Here is a 12,827-nt window from a genome sequence, read left to right as displayed (position 1 = left end):
GGAGGGACAGCAGAGCCAGGCCAAGTCAGTGGGAGAAGCACTTTTCTGGAACTGTGTGTACTAAGTGCTGCGGACTTGGGGGAAGATGGGGAAGGGGGGGAGGTGGTCAGAGAAGGGTCCATGGCTTTCTCTCCTGGACTTCTGAAGACAAAGCCTGGCGTGATGAGAAGTTAGGAAGAGAGAAAGAGAAAGGAAGCAAGAGATGGAGAAACACACACTATGGTTATTAATTATGGTTAATATTTCCCCACAGAACTAAAGCATTTAAGTTGAAAGACTATATTCTTTATTCTGAGATGGTGGCCTTTCTAAATTTTGGTGTTTTAATGTCCTTTCCAGAAGATACTTTTTTTTTTATTAAAAGATTTTATTTATTTATTTTTAGATGGAGAGGAAAGGAGAGAGAAAGAGAGGGAGAGAAACATCAATGTGTGGTTGCCTCTCATGTGCCCCCCCACTGGGGATCTGGCCTGCAACCCAGGCATGAGCCTTGACTGGGAATCAAACCAGGGACCCTTTGGTTCGCAGGCTGGTACTCAATCCATGAAGTCACATCAGCCAGGGCTGTTGTTTGTCTTTTACTGTGGTAAAAAGCATAACATGAGATCTGCCCTCTTAACATTTTACGTGTGTGGTACAGTGTTATTAACTACATTCACAGCGCGACACAGCGTGCCCCTAGAATTTGCTGGGCTTGCATAACTAAAACTCTACCCATGGAACAACAACTCTGTGTTTCCTCCCCCTCCAGCCCCTGGCCACCACCATTCACTTATGTTTCTGAGTCTGACTGCTTAGGAGCCTCCTATGAGTGGACTCGTGCAGCGTATGTCCTCCTGTGACTGGCTTTTCTCACCCAACACAACACCCTCAAGGTGCGTGGTGTTGTAGCACGCATCAGAATGTCCTTCTGTTTCATGGCCGAATAATGTTCCACTGCATGTATACACCACATTATCTGTATCCACTCGTCAGCGGAGGGACATGTAAGTTGTTTCCACTTGTTGGCCGCTGTGAATAATGCTACAGCAATGTGCGAGTGCGAATGTCTCTCCGAGATCCGGGTTTCATTTCTTTTGGATAGGTACCTAGAAGCAGGATCGTTGGGTCACAGGTAGTTCTAATTGAAGTTTTTTTTGGAGGGACCCTCATACTGTTTTCCCTACCAGCTGTACTATTTGACATTTCCAACAGCGCACAAGGGCTGTCTTTTCTCCACATCCTGCGATACTTGTTAACTTTCGTCCCTTTGATGACGGTCGTTCTTCTAATGCACGCACAGCGCCATCTCACGGCGGTTCGCACCTGCATTCATTGCCCCGGCAACGAGGGGTGTCGAGCCGCCTTTTCACTACCCTCCGGGCTGTTCGTGTGTCTTCTTTGGAGGAATGCCTTTTCAGGCCCTTCACCAATTTGTTAATCAGGTTATTTGTTTTTTGTTTTGTTTTATTTGCCGTTGAGTTGTTGGGGTTCCTTATACATTTTGGGTATTCATCCCTTATCGGATATGTGGTGTGCGGATATTTTCGCCGGGTCTGTAGGTTACCTTTTCATTTCGCTGATCGTTTCGCTTGCCGTGCACAAGCTTTTCACTTTGGCGCCGCCCCATTCTCCTGTTTTCTCTCTCGTTGCCTGTGCTTTTGTGTCACGCCTGAGAGGTCATTGCCAAAGTCAAGGTCACAAAGTTTTTCTCATGTGTCTTCTTCTAGGATTCTTATAGTTTCAGGTGTTGCTTTTGAGTCGATTTTTCTGTGTGGTGTAAAAGAAAGGTCCGATTTTATTCTTTTATATGTGCATGTCTGGTTTTCCCAGCACCGTTTGTTGTTCGGTTTTAGGGACCTTTCTTGGCAGAATAACAAAATTTCAGTCCTTTGCGGGTTCCCCAGAGCTTCTTTAAAAATGCTACTTTCCTGTGAAATATTGTGAAACTTCATTATTTATAATGAAGTTATAATAAATTATAATATTATAATATTATGTATAATATAAATTATAATATTATAATTATAATGAAGTTATAATAAATTATAATATTATAATAATATATAATATAAATTATAATATTATAATTATTATTTATAATAATGAAGTTTATTACAGCTTTTTAATAGCTTTATTATAGTCACAAAATATATTTTTAAAACCAGGAGTGTAGTCCAGAATCTACATGGCTGTTATAAGAGGAGCTGGTCTGTCAAGAATGTTCCAGAAAATATGGGCCAGAGAGCCCATGTCCTTGGAGGACACATCCCAGTCACACTGTGAGCACTTGCGAGTCCAGGGCTCCTCAGAGAAGGTGCTCAGGTGACACTTCTCCACTTCTCTGCAGCCAAGGGTGCAGCGGTTGGGGAGGTGGCAGCCTGGGCCCGGGTCGCCGAGCAGCTCAGGCAGAGGCAGGCCCGGCCCAGGGTCTTGGTTTGGAGGCCCGCGCCCTGTTGGCTGCCCTGTTTCCAGCGTGCGCCCCCTGTCTGCGCTGGAGGAAACCTCTCTCCGGCGGCGGCTCGGAGTGGTTTGAATCCATCTCGGTGGGGTTCGTACCATCTCAACACCGCCCCCTGCTGCCTGCCGGCGCGGTAACGTCTAAAGGAGGGATAATGGGCAGTTCACCTGAGAGGTGGTTCAGAGGAAGAGCCAGAAATGAGAAAATTCAGATTCTGCTTCCCGTTGCGCCTCAGGTTTGCTGTGAGTCCTTGGACAGGTCCTTTCCTGTCCTGAGGCTTTGATTATCTCATCTGTTAATAGTAACAGTAATTGATACCATGTAGCGAGCGCCCCCTATGTGTCAGACTCTGCTCTTAGGCACGTTTTTAGGTGTAAACTCATTTATTCCTCCCAGTCAGCGCCAGATACAGAGACTACTAATGCCTGTAGTAAGCAGATGAGCAAACAGAAGCCCAGACAGGTCAAATACCTTGTCCAAGGTCACACAGCTCGGTAGAGGGCAGCAGAGACTCAGATTCAGGCCAGCCGGCCTGAGACCACCTAATGACTGTGTGGTACTGAGCAGCAGGTTTATTTTTTCTCGCTCAGAAATGCTGTGATTCTGTGAGATGCACAAAGTGGCAGCCGTTTCGGTTCTAGGCCCTTAGCAAAATGTTTCCGGTTGAGTTCCTTTGGGCTTTGTCAGACAGCAGCCGTGCAGGTCTCAGCCCGGAAGGAAGGCAGCTTTGGGACCGGTCACCGGGAGGCATTCTGGCAGAGGGGGGATGAGAAGCAGAAAGGGCAAAGCCCGCCTCACTGCCTCTCCACGGCCACTTCAGCGCCCCCTGCAGCTCCACCTCGGCCACGCTCCATACAAGGTCCAGGCCACCTTCGGCCCTCACCTGGGTGTCTCCGTGGGCAGCCAGTCTCTCCTGCTCTGAAGCGCTACAAGTGGTGCCAGAGTCAAGCTCTGAAGACAGCAATCAGTCACATCCCACCCCTGTGTAAAGCCCTCCCATGGCTTCTTGAAGCTCGGAATAAAACCCAAGGTGACCCCTGCCCACCTCTCTGAGCTCATCTCACGCCGCCTCCGCTGTGCAATCCCAGCCTGTGGCCACTGGCCATATGGGGCTGCTGAGCACTTGAAACGAGGCCAGTCTGAATTCAGAGGTGCTCGTCCGTATAAAAGACACACCAGATCTCAGAGCTGTAGTACCAGAAAAAGAGATTGCAAAATATCCCAGTAATTTGTATATTGATTGTATGTTGAAATGATAATGTTGTAGGTATGTTGGGTTAAATAAAATGTATTGTTAAAGTTAATTATTAAAATATATTATTAAAATTTGCCCTGGCTGGTGTAGCTCAGTGGATTGAGCTCTGGCTGCAAACCAAAGGGTCGCTGGTTCGATTCCCAGTCAGGGCACATGCCTGGGTTGTGGGCCAGGTCCCCAGTGGGGGTATGTGAGAAACAACCACATACTGATGCTTCTCTCCCTCTCTTTCTCCCTCCCTTCCCCTCTCTCTAAAAATAAAGAAGTAAAACCTTTAAAATACATATATATATAATTAAAATTAATTTTATTGTGGTTAATAGAAAATTGCAAATTCTGTGTGTGGCTTGCATTCTGTCCCCGTTGAACAGTGCTGTTCTAGGTGCACTGGCTTCCCTTTGGTTCCTGGACCACCGAGCTCTCCCAGCCTCAGGCAAGGCTCTGCATCCTCATCCCTCTTCCCACAGCTCTCGTCACCACCCCCTTTCTGTCGCCCCGCCCCCCACAGCTGCTTCTCCGTGGCATCATCACCGAGAACTCAACCTACCCTTGGCATGTTTATTGTCCTTTTTCCCTCACAGAGCGGAGCCCCTGTCCCCAGCCCTCCCAGCAGGTGCTGGCTCTAGGCTGATGGGCAGTCAGAGGCCCCGGGGAGGGAAGGCTGGGGACTGGCCTGAGTTTCTCAGCCTGGATCTGTGGGAAGGGGTCTTCACACCCGAGGGTGCTACCTGCTGCTGGCCAGGCTTCAGCTGAAGCAGGAACAGTGAGCAGTGGCTGTAACAGAACACACGGTCTGCCTAGGGCCAGCGAGGACCAGAAGGGGGGCTGTGTGGGCAGCACCGCTGGGGCACAGTGCCAGGGACGCGTAGGTGCTCAGGTCATCCCCTTGTCCTTGTGAATGGCACCCCGTCAGCCCCCAGCGCAGGACCCTGGCCACAGCAGAGACAACAGGAAGGCATGGCCTCGGCTCCCGAGCAAAGGGCCCCCTCTGCAGGAGGACAGCGCCTCGTTCTGTGTTTTCACCCTGAGGCCTGCAACTTGGGCAGGATCTGGAGGAGGAGGAGATACCACCATTTCTGTGAAAAAGGCCTGTGGGTTTTAATTGACTGCAAGCTCTAAAATAGCGCAGGAGGAGAGCAGAAGCTTCCAGGACCAGGAGGGGGCTGCCGGGATCACCACTGGAAGGAAGTCAGGGCACTATTCTGGGAACTCGCCTAATTTGGTGGCTGGCTCGAAGATCAGGAGCCCCTTTTATGTAAACCACTGCTGTGGTGCAAACCCGGCGGGTGGAGGGTGAGTGCAGGGCAGGGCCTGAGGAGGGGCCGCCCAGGAGCAGGGCTGGATCCCCCAGTGTAGTGACTCGGGAGGGCAAACACAGGGCTCTGTCCTCTTCCAAACCCTGATCTGGAATGGACCCAGGCAGCTTTCCTAAGATGGGGGGCGGGGGGGTGGTGGTGTGGAACAGCAGCCCCGCTGGGCCTTTACCTCTCAGGTTAGAAGAAACCTGAAAGGCTGGGGGTGGAAGGGCCCAGGGAGACCCGGTGGGGTGGACCGGGGGCTCCTGTCCCATGTCAGGAAGCTGAGAGCCTGCCCCGTGGTGAGGGGGACAGAGCCTACCTAGCTCTCCTCCGGGCCCCCTGCTACACGCAGCAGCTTCGAGAGAAATGCAAGGAGCCCAGAAGATGGCTTCTCTCACACAGCGGATCATGAGCGTTCCGGCCTCGGCCTTCGTGAGCAAATGTACAGGCTGCAGCAGACCCTTCCGGGCGGCCTGGGCTCCCAGAGGGCCCTGTGCCCTCACTGGTGCCTCCGCGGGCAGCGTCCTCTGGACCTGCCGCCCTTGGCCTCCGGCGCCCTGCCCGGGGTCTCCCGCAGCAGCTCTGATCGCGTCTGGGCCCAGCAGCCGCCCAGCTCCGCGTGGAGGGTGGGGGTGGGGTGTTTAGGGGGTTGGGCTCGAGCAAGGGCAGTCTTCTAATCTGCTTTTTGTTTTACGTCTAATTAGAAAAGCCATTCATACTCATTGTAAAATGTGGAAACCACAGAAAGGTAGAAAGGAAGAAATTAAAATAGTCTGTCATCCCACTGCCCAGAGATAAACTGTGGTTGCTATTTTGTTGTATTTCTCCCCAGTCCTCTTTTTCTATAAGGATCATACGCATGTACATATGTGTGTGTGTTGTAATTGTGATCACACTCTATAGCTGGCTTTTTCTTCCCCACATTAGATTATATTGTGAGCACTTTCTCACAACATTAAAATTTTCTTTAAAGTTATTTAATAGAGGCATCATAGTCTGTTAATAATTTATTTAGCGATTCTTTTTTTTTTTTCCATCTTGATCCTCTTTTTTTACCAAGGGAATTTGGCAGTTTTTAAAATTTTACTTAACAACATAAGTCCAACATTTCTTGGCTGCCAAAATGGAGTGGTTGTGGGGTGTCCTATCTGCCATTCACACTCAGAGGGACCCCTCAGTCTAACATCTGGGGTGATGGCAACGGCTGAGCATTTGGAAAAAACAAAAAAGTAAGACCCGCCCTCACTGGGGAGGTGTGAGGTCTGGCATGTGCCTGAGGCCACGCCAAGCCCTGGCTGGAGGCTGGAGCACGTTGTCGTCGCTGTCACCTGGTGGGTCTGGAGGCGCAGGTCCTCCCGGGCAGCATCCTGGGACGTGGGCGGGTGGAAAGCGCTGAGCATCCCCGGCTCACGTTTTGCCTGTGCCGCGGGTCGGCGGTGTGATCTGGGGCGAGTCCTTTCGCTGCTCCGCTTCTTCCTTTCCGAGGCTGTAAAATGGACATTGAGCTGCAGTGGCTGGAATGGGCTGCCCCTGTGCTGCCTCTGCCTCATATTCTGTCGGCAGGGAGCATGGGGACAGAGGCATTGTGGGAGCTGCCTGCGAGAGTCGTGGGGCCCCTCCCGGCTCTGAGATTCCCCAGCCACTCGAGTCTGTGGCTACACCCTGAGTGGCTGGTCCTTGCTGGCCTTCCATTGTCCAGACTCCAGACCTCCTCTTGAACAGCTCTGGCCTCCCCAGGGCCCCAACTTAGTCCCTAGGGAAGATGCTAATCATCTTCCCACCCTTTTGGATCTCGAGTGTGACTCTAAGGGACCCCTAGGTAGGTCTGCTGTGTCCCCTAACCCTTCCGGAGGAATTCCCCGTTGTATGCAGGGCTCAGGCTCATGCATGCGGGGAGTCTGGAGGCCCAGGGCTGAACACACTGGGAACATAGGCTTCCGGAGTCGGGAGCCTCGTGTTTCTCGTTTACTTGGCACCATTGGTGCCCAGCACTGGGCCTGGCCTGCAGTGCACCCTCAGTAAATACTAGCAGACCCAGGCAAGTGGTGGCCTCTGCCTGCCTCAGTTTCCCTTTCTGTCTTGCTAGGTGATAAGCTGTGTGAGCAGAAATGAGTCTGGTTTACCTAGGCCTCAATGCTCAGCACATGGAGTGGTCCATGCATTCTGTAAACGAACAGGGAGCAGATAGATTGAGGAGGAAGTCATGGCCTGAGAGAGCGAGAGCTCACGATGCAGCCCCTCCCTTCTCCCCTCCTCCCTTCCACAGAGGCCCCTTCCTTCCCTCTGAGGGGTTTTGGACGGTCCTTTCCTCTGCCTGCCCTGGTTGAAACTGGCTACGAGGAACCTCTGAGGCTTCCTGGCTGTGTGACTTTGGAAAAGTTACTCAGCCTCTCTGAGGCTCCATTGCCTCTTCTATAAAATGGGGCTGATATGACTCATTGAAAGCATTTTGTGGGCCTTGGTGCTGGACTGCCCAGCACAGTCTGTGTCTGGCAGGTAGTGGGCACACGTGCGGAAGCAGCCCCGCTTGGTGGCAGGGCTCAGCCCTCTGTCCGTGGTGTGAGCTCTCTGATGAGCTGGCTGACGGATTGCCGATTGGCTGATGGAGGGGTATGGGTTGATCTTGGGCTGGGAGAGGAGGCGGTGAGGGGTTACGGTTCCCCTGAGGCCCTGGCAGCTGTCCCTGCACTTTGCCCTTGGCTGGGTCATTTGGTGCCCTTTCTCCTGCATCAACTGTGACTGGGGGGCTCAGCTGGGGGATGGGCCCAGCTCCCCAGGAGAGCTGTCTCCTGTCTCCCCTACAATGGGGAGCCTCCAAGAGCTTCCCCACCAGGCCGCCCATTTAGGACACGGACAGCATCTGCAGAATGCAGGCCCCCAGGCCCCTTAGCCTGTCACTCAACTCTCTGGGCCTCCAGACTTTCAAATGGAGGAGATACAATCAAACTGAAGATTTACAGGTCTGGAGAGAGGAGCAGATGAGATAGTGTATATGAAAGAGCTCTGGCCTCTGTCATGGAAACTCCCAAGGTTATAATACAATAGCTCTATTGACATCACTGGGAGCCAGCCCACAGAGGTGGGGGCGTGCCTGGGGCCCCACACCGCCCGGGCCAGGCTGCCTGGCCCTGACTTGTGGCTGCTGTGGGACGTGGACAAGTGACTTTCCTCTCCCAGCCTCAGTGTTCTCATCTGCAAAATAGGCAGCCCCCCCATTGGGTTCCTGGGAGGATCCACTGAGGCCACAGGACGGGTTTGGCCAAGTCTAGTCTCAGAGTTAGCGACTGCTCCAGCGCCTCTTCTTTGGGGACCACAGTTTGCCCATCTGTAATATGAAGATGATGATCCCACCCATCACTCAGGTCACCAGGAGGACTCAAGAAATCAAACCACGTAATGTGCATAGCTTGAGTTTTGGACATGTAGAAAGCACTAATTCAGCTGTTACGATGGAGGGTTTTTGCTGGTTGTAGCAAAGCCAGCCAGGATGAGAACCTGCTCCCACCCCTACAGTGGGACATGTACCTATGGTGTCTCCTCCTTGCTCACGACAGAGACCAGTACGGATAGGAGCAGAGTGACCCTCTTTGGCTCTCCCAGCCAGAATTGCATTTCTAGTGTCTTTGGAGCACCAGGGCAGTGGGACTGCTCTGCAGCAGTTGCCACCAGCAACCTGAAGGGGGCGGAGTCTCCAGGAAGCCACCATGGGGGTTGGGCCTTGAGGTCTTTATTCAGCTGGGGGCTGAGCAGGTGAGCAGACAGTGAACCTTGACCTTCTCCAAACCTGCCCCTGCACCACCTCCCAGCTGCCCCAGCTGCTCTCAGTCCACCTTTCTCCTCACACAATGTCCCACCTCCACGGGGACCCCTGAAGCATAGCAGCTAGCTCTATCCTTCCTTCTGGCTATGGAAGCAACTCCTATTCATCACAGAAAAATAATGTGAAAGTTCAGAAAAATATAGCACCCCAAGCCTCAGACTTCCAGGTGTTTTTGTGCAAATACACATAGACATGTAATTCTATTTAAACTTTGGATCAACTGGACATTTCATACAAGAATGGAATCTTGCGACACTTGTTTTTTTTAAGATTTTATTTATTTATTTTTTAGAGAGGGGAAGGGAGGGAGAAAGAGAGAGAGAGAAACATCAATGTGTGGTTGTCTCTCACATGGCCCCCACTGGGGACATGGCCCGCAACCCACGCATGTACTCTGACTGGGAATCGAACGTAGGATGCTTTGGTTCATCGCCCACACTCAATGCACTGAGCTATGCCAGCCAGGGTGACACTTGGTTTTTAAAAACTGAAATGAGTATACTTTATTCTTAAAACCTTTCTCTTTTTAAAAAACATTTTGTTTATTTATTTTCAGAGAGAAGGGAAAGGAAGGAGAAAGAGAGAGAGAGAAACATCAATGTGTGGTTGCCTCTCACATGTGCCCCAACTGGGGCTGAACCTGCAACCCAGGCATGTGTGCTGACCTGGGAATCGAACCAGCGACCGTTTGCTTTGTGAGATGTTGCCCAACCAACTGAGCCATACTGGTCAGGGCCCTAAGTATTCTTTTTGATGCTAGTGTACATGGAAATATTTTACCAATTATATTTTGAAGTGTTCATTGCAAGTGTATAGAGATATAATTGACTTTTGTATGTTCATCTTGTGTCTTGCGACCTTGCTGAACTCATTTATTAGCTCACATGTGCACACACACACACTAGATTCTTCAGGATTTCTTCTTCCTTTGCAGTACAGATTCCTTCTTTTTCAGCCTGAGTGCCCGGGCTGGAACTTCCAGGACTACGCTGAATAGAAGTGGCCAAGAGCACACATCCCTGTCTTGTTCCTGCTCTCAGCAGGGAAGCATCCAGTCTTTCATCTCTAGACAGGGTGCTGCTGGCAAAGGCTTGTTTCTGGATTTCCTGAAGGGTTGGCTGGTTACAGCCTCACTACCAACTGCGTGTGAGAAGGACCCCTGTCCTCTCGCCCCTTGCAACAACACGGTAGCCCCAAATTTTAGAGGCAAGAAACTCGGGGCCAGAGAGGGGAAGTGCTGCAGGCCTCATCCTACAGCTGCTCAGCTGCCTTCCCTCCAGGCACCATCCAGCTGATCATACTCACTGGGCAGGGAGCCTCCTGGACACTCAGTTTTCCCTCCACGACCCACCAAGAGCAGCCACGGGGACAGAGGGAGGTCTGGGTTCTGCTCCGGGCTCTGTTCTGGGCTTGGTCACTGACTTTTGGTACCACTCTGGGCCTCCGTTTTCCCAGCTGTGCGGTGGGATTGGTGGCATCGTACATTTTGAAGTCCTCTTATTTTGACTACCCACCTTAAACCCACAGCGGCTTCTACCACTACCCTTAGTGGCCACCAGAGGGCGCCCCAGACCAGCAGTTGACCCTGCTTGCTGCACAGGAGCCCTCGGGAGGCTGAAAGGCAGGGCCGCTAGTTTTGCTTGCATGGGCTTCCTTGTGGCTAGACCTGTCCAGGCCCTCTGGCGGAGCGCTGAGTGCTGCGGAGGGAGGATGGAGACATTGCCCCCAATACCAATGACCCTGCACTCATCCCTGCCTGCTTTCAGTTAGCTACCTAAGGCCAGGCACCCCAGAGTCAGGACCAACAGCCTCGAGTTTGTCAGCTTCAAAACGTTTACACTGTCTCTGGGCCTCTTTCAGGCTCTGCACCCTTTCCCCACTGCGGGGTCCAGCAGTAGAAAGCTCCCATCCTGGTGGGTGTCTGGTGTCCTGGAAAACGCGCATCGCAACCCATTTCAGATGCGGATGGATTCTTGCTGGGCTTCCTGGACAGTGCAGTCTCTGAAACCATAGCATCCCAGGTCCCTGGTACCTCACGTGCCAGACCCCAGAAACCCGCTTTGTGAAGGGCTCTGTCAGCCCCTCCAGGCTCCCCCAAGGCCCATTTACCCTCCAAACAGAAGCAGAATTTTTGTTTTGCAACTTGAATTCCAAGACAAAGTGGCACCTCTCAGCCCCTTGCTCAGAGCATTGCCTGGCCTGCTGAATTTGCCTCGAACTCTCCTTCCAGACCGGTTGCCCAGAAGGCACAGTGAGTCTCGTTCTCCTCGGCTCCTTGGATCGTGGCTGGTTCAGGACTCCAGTCCAGTAGAAGGTCAACAAATGTCACCATGGGAACCATCAACCCCACCCTCTCCTCCCACTCCAGTCCCAGGGCTGCCTCTGTCCCTGACTTAGCTGTTTGACTTTGGGCCAGTCACTCACCCTCTCTGAGCATCCACTTTGTTTTCTTCCTTGCTCTCCGGCTTCCTTCAAAAGGTTGCAGGCGTCAGGGAGGATGTGAGAGCCCTTCTGTGAAAGGGGACGTGCTCTCCCTGTGTCGGGTCAGAGGGGTCAGAGGGCTGGGCTTGCAGCCAGGGAGGTTGCATGGAGGAGGGGCCATGCATGCCCAGGAGCCCCACGCCATCAAATGACGGTGGCCAACATTTCCTGGCTTGTTGCACGGACCAGCCCCTGTGCTGAGTACCTCACCTAGATTCTCTCTCTGGATCCTCTCAGGGACCCTTTGAATAGGCAGAATTATTGTCCCCAGCTTTGCAGATGGGGAAACTGAGGCACAGAGCAATTAGCTACCATGCTGGGGTCACACAGCTGGCAAACAGTGGGGCTGGGACTTGTACCCAAGTGTCTGGTCCCTGGAGGCCATGCTTTTAGCCACTGAGACGTTTGAGGTGATGCAGGGCAGAGACAGGCAGCTCTGGGGTCTTTTTGTCTGCTATACAGGGACCTCCAGGGGTCAGAGGGCATTTGCTCGAAACTTCCCCTTTCCAGACTGGAGTGCCGCGGCCAGAGGGAGCGCAGTCTCTCTGTCCCTGTCTGTCTCACACACCGGGGCCTCTGGGGCAGAGCAGGACCCTGGCGAGCACCCAGTGTGGCCACAGCAGGAAAACTGGGGGATGCCTAAAGCCCCCAGCGTCTCAGAACCCTCGGTCCTCAAAGTTGTCTTGGGGCCTACTTCCCACGGCCGGCCTCCGTCTTGGTCGGATTCATTATCCAATTTGGAGTCCAGGGAGTGGGGGTGGGAGGAAGTACCTCGAAGGCTCTAAATGATGCCCACCCTCCAGCCCAGACCCTGGGCACCCACAGGCCCCTCCTCCCCAACACCGGGCCCTTATCAGGAAAGCAATTGAGGTTGCAGGGGAGGGGGAAGTCCAAGGCCTCAGGCTCTGGCAAGGTGGGTGGAAGAGATAGGGAAGTGGGGAGGGGGCGTGGACCCTGCTGGGGGGGCCTGAGGATGGAAGGCGTGCCCAGAGCCGGCCCGGCAGGGGGCTTTCACCAAGTGCTGTCCTCGAGGGCCTGGCCTCTCGACATGGCTCCAGTGCTGCTCCCGCCTCCCATACTTGCCAGGCGAGACGCCTGCATCTTTAATTAGCAAGCAGCAGCCTCTCCCGATTCATCACAGTCACTGTTTAATTAGCCGCGCACAAGGCGCCCCTACCCCCCAGCTCTGGGTCGAGCAGCCTGCCTCTCTCACGGATGCTGCTACCACCTCGTGGTGTCCCCTGTCACCCCCCATACTTATTCTGCTCCCCAGATTGGGGGATGGGGCAGGCACGCCTGGCTGAAACCTCAAGGAGATTCTGGGCACTGACGCTTGTGTTCACGGCCTCCAGCAAACATTATTAGGGCCTCCGGCCTGCACCAGGCTGGCGCTGGGCAGAGCCCCGGCTGGACAGAGGCGGCTGGCCTCAGTCCTGACCGCTCCAGAACGGCTTTTCCCTTTGGGAGGTGTTGGGACATCTCTCCAGCCGGACCCAGGGAGTTGGGGAAACACAGTCATAGTCCTCGAGGTTG

The 12,827-nt window shown here is 53.0% G+C and overlaps 1 protein-coding gene across 1 annotated transcript; it reads left to right on the top strand.

The window, feature by feature from the left end:
• The first annotated feature begins 5,401 nt into the window (after positions 1 to 5,401).
• LOC114506105 (uncharacterized protein C20orf203) lies at positions 5,402 to 12,450 on the top strand. The gene is given in 6 exon segments (XM_028523607.1): positions 5,402 to 5,425; positions 5,515 to 5,619; positions 12,120 to 12,200; positions 12,202 to 12,333; positions 12,335 to 12,419; positions 12,422 to 12,450. Coding segments are annotated over 6 exon segments (456 nt in total).
• Positions 12,451 to 12,827: the final 377 nt, after the last annotated feature.

Source organism: Phyllostomus discolor, chromosome 9 (assembly GCF_004126475.2).
Source record: "Phyllostomus discolor isolate MPI-MPIP mPhyDis1 chromosome 9, mPhyDis1.pri.v3, whole genome shotgun sequence".
NCBI classification, from domain to species: domain Eukaryota; kingdom Metazoa; phylum Chordata; class Mammalia; order Chiroptera; family Phyllostomidae; genus Phyllostomus; species Phyllostomus discolor.
This window is presented reverse-complemented; position numbering and strand designations above follow the sequence as displayed.